Source organism: Somniosus microcephalus, unplaced genomic scaffold (assembly GCF_052327205.1).
Source record: "Somniosus microcephalus isolate GS21.2 unplaced genomic scaffold, FLI_Smic_1.0 unresolved_chr5, whole genome shotgun sequence".
In the NCBI taxonomy this organism is placed as follows: Eukaryota; Metazoa; Chordata; class Chondrichthyes; order Squaliformes; family Somniosidae; genus Somniosus; species Somniosus microcephalus.
Genome location: NW_028225183.1, coordinates 47,182,418 through 47,186,141, shown reverse-complemented (window position 1 = coordinate 47,186,141; position 3,724 = coordinate 47,182,418). Strand labels below are relative to the sequence as shown.

Genomic DNA, 3,724 nt, shown 5'->3' with positions numbered 1-3,724 from the left:
CACACACTACCAGAGACAGTGAGATACAGAATGATTCCCACACTCACACACACTACCAGAGACTCACAGACACAGACAGAATGCCACACTCACACTACTGGAGACTGACAGATACAGAAGGAATCCCACACTCACACACACTACCAAAGACTGATTGATAAACATAGAAACTTAGACGATAGGAGCAGGAGTAGGCAATTCGGCCGCTCGAGCCTGTTCCACCATTTAATGAGATCATGGCTGATCATCCAAATTCAGTACCCTGTCCCTGCTTTCACCCCTTATCCCTTGAAACCTTTAGCTTTAAGACAAATATCTAACTCCTTCTTGAATATATTTAATGGATTGGCCTCAACTGCATTCTGTGGTAGAGAATTCCACAGGTTCACCACTCTCTGGGTGAAGAAATGCCTCCTCATCTCTGTCCTAAACGGCTAACACCTGATCCTTAGATTGTGACCCCTGGTTGTGGACTCCCCCGCCATTGGGAACATCCTTCCAGAACCTAGTCTCTCTAGTCCTGTTAGAATTTTATAAGTTTCAATGAGATCCCCTCTCAATCTTCTAAACTCCAGTGAGTATAATCCCAATCAACACAATCTCTCCTCATACGTCATTCCTGCCATCCCAGGTATCAGCCTGGTGAATCTTCGCTGCACTCCCTCCATGGCAAGAACGTCCTTCCTCAGGTAAGGCGACCAAAACTGCACACAATACTCAAGGTGCAGTCTCACCAAGGCCCTGTACAACTGTAACAAGACATCCTTGTTCCTGTACTTGAACCCTCTTGCTACGAAGGCCAACATACCATTTGCCTTCTTAACCGCCTGCTGCACCTGCATGCTTACCTTCAGCGACTGGTGCACAAGAACACCCAGGTCTCTTTGCACTTCCCCTTCTCCCAATCTATTGCCATTCAAATAATAATCTGCCTTCCTGTTTTTGCCACCAAAGTGGATAACCTCACATTTATCCACATTATAGTGCATTTGCCATGTTTCTGCCCAATCACCCAATCTGTCCAAATTGTACTGGAGTTTCACGACATCCTCCTCACAGCTTACCCTCCCACCCAGCTTTGTGTCATCTACAAATTTGGAGATATTACATCCAATTCCCTCGTCCAGATCATTAATATATATAGTGAACAGCTGGGGTCCTAGGACCGATCCTTGCGGTACCCCACCAGTCACTGCCTGTCACTCGGAAAACGACCCGTTTATTCCAACTCTTTGCTTTCTGTCCGCCAACGAGTTCTCTATCCAAGTCAATACCTTGCCCCCAATCCCATGTGCCTTAATTTTGCACGCTAATCTTTTATGTGGGACCTTATCGAAAGCCTTCTGAAAGTCCAAATACACCACATCCACTGGTTCTCCCTTATCTATTTTACCAGTTACATCCTCAAAAAATTCCAATAAATTAGTCAAGCATGATTTACCTTTTGTACTGTAATTATTTCATTAACAAGCGTGTTTGAGAACGTTTGAAGTTCCAGCTGTAGATTTAGTTTTGAATTCTCAGATAAGCAGTTTCATTGACCGGATCGACTTTAGCGTCGCTGTTGTATTTCCCGCCCAGCAAACGACAAACACGGTCCTTGGTTGCACTTTGCTCTCAGACACGTTTATTTGTTTTGGGGATGAGACTCGATTTCAGTCACCTTGTTCTCTGTCAAGACCTTTTCTTTTTTTTAAAGCCAGTTGGGAGTCAATCTGTTTATTCACCGGAGGTTTGCTGCAGTGTAATAACCCAGAATGGGGTTTCTTAGAGACCAGAATGGGGGCAGTTTGAACACTCTGTCCCTCTTCTCTTCTCACAGCAGGACTCCCAGTTCTGGTTTCACTCCCGCAGCAGCGCCTGTGCAAAGGATCGATCGATAATCTGTGAATCTCACTTTTACACAGATTGAGCTGGAATGTGTCCCGTTACAGAATCAATGGGGATTGAATCCCGCCAGTGACAAGTTGAAATTGAATCCGAAATTAATCCTGATTGTAACAGCCTGGAATTTGCAAGGGGGAGATGTCATACAAAAGAAATTTTAAAAATGTTCAGAAATCGTTGGATAATAGTGAATTTATTAACTTAATTCGCTGGTATACTGGCCTCGGAAAATATTGGCGGGCTGTTTGAAATTAAAAAATGGTTGGCGGTCTGCCTGTTGATGACAGTTATTTTCGCTCTCTTTTCATTGGCGGGAAAAGCAGACTGTGATTGGTCACCGGAAAACACCAATGAAAGCCACCACAGATTGACCAATCACAAGTAGGCTGTCTTCATTCCTCCAGAAGGTAGAAGAAGGGCAGATGTGGAAGGCGACTCATTCTTTCTCTGAACGAGTGAATTGTGGAAATGTCTGGAAGAGGAAAAACCGGCGGTAAAGCTCGGGCCAAGGCCAAGTCCCGCTCATCCCGGGCCGGACTGCAGTTCCCTGTGGGCCGTGTTCACAGGCTCCTGCGAAAGGGCAACTACGCTGAGCGTGTGGGTGCCGGAGCCCCGGTCTACATGGCTGCTGTGCTCGAGTATCTGACCGCTGAAATCCTGGAGCTGGCCGGCAACGCGGCCCGCGACAACAAGAAGACCCGCATCATCCCCAGACACCTGCAGCTGGCCATCCGCAACGACGAGGAGCTCAACAAGCTGCTGGGAAAGGTGACCATCGCTCAGGGCGGGGTGCTGCCTAATATCCAGGCGGTGCTGCTGCCCAAGAAAACCAGCACTGCCAGCCCCAAGAGCAAGTAAAGCAGACAAGATTCAATCTAATAACACAAAGGCTCTTTTCAGAGCCACCCACTGTATCTGTGAAAGGGCTCTTTACTGTTCTGTTCTATGGCTCACAATTATCCAAAATCTTAAATTCTACTTTGAATTTCCATTGCAACAGTTTTGTCCAGTAAGTTATCTATCCATCACTCACCTGACAATCAAACACTGTCATACCGTCACATAGTGACAGATACAATAGCTATCCTGTATTGATGAATATTCCTCACTCACATGTAGTACCTGTGAGTGAGTGCTAGTGCTTTTCCTATACTCATCTGTCAATCCCACACTGACACAGTACCAGAGAGTGACAGATAATGTATCTAGTGTAGCCTCATCAGACATTTAAAAATGTCACATTGTACTAGACAGTGTCAGATACAGTATCTCATTTTTCACCAGCCAATCAGACACTGACAATACAGGGGGTGACATATGTCTATCATATGCACTTTTGTCAATCCCAGAATGACACATTGTACCAGAGTGACAGAGACAGTGCCTTTCCTATACTCCCTGTCCGTCCAACACTGACCCACTGTACCAGACAGTGACAGATACAGTATCCCATATTCAGCAGTGAATCTCACATTGGCATCTAGTACCAGAGTGACAGAGACAGTGTCTATCCCACAATCAATGATCAACCACACTGTTCACACTAGAATCGGGTGAGCGCGTCCATCTGCTTTTAATGGTTGTTTGGAGTTTTCAGCTTGACCAATAAATACTTGGCAATGGTTTTAAGTTGAACATTAGCACGGTGCTGACATATTTTCTCCCCGAAATAAAATGGTTTCTGCTGAATAATTGTCTCATGTTGCAGCACTCGCTTTCAGCCAGGAGATGGCACCAACCTCTAATAGTTTGGAGTGTGCGGATTGTGTCCACACATCCAGACCGCTGTGTGTATGGTGCTGTCCGGGGAGATGGCCAAGCACGGGGTGGCAAAGTA

At 45.8% G+C, this 3,724-nt stretch overlaps 1 protein-coding gene across 1 annotated transcript; it reads left to right on the top strand.

Annotated features, from left to right (window-relative positions):
* The first annotated feature begins 2,152 nt into the window (after positions 1–2,152).
* Positions 2,153–3,447, top strand: LOC147088152 (histone H2A type 2-C-like). Its single transcript, XM_085977927.1, has one exon. It carries the CDS (start codon positions 2,356–2,358, stop codon positions 2,743–2,745), a length of 390 nt encoding a protein of 129 aa, XP_085834053.1. The 5' UTR covers positions 2,153–2,355; the 3' UTR covers positions 2,746–3,447.
* Positions 3,448–3,724: the final 277 nt, after the last annotated feature.

Bases quoted from the DNA above. Each gene is read 5' to 3' on its own strand.
- LOC147088152 (XM_085977927.1), top strand. From the start codon at position 2,356: ATGTCTGGAAGAGGAAAAACCGGCGGTAAAGCTCGGGCCAAGGCCAAG.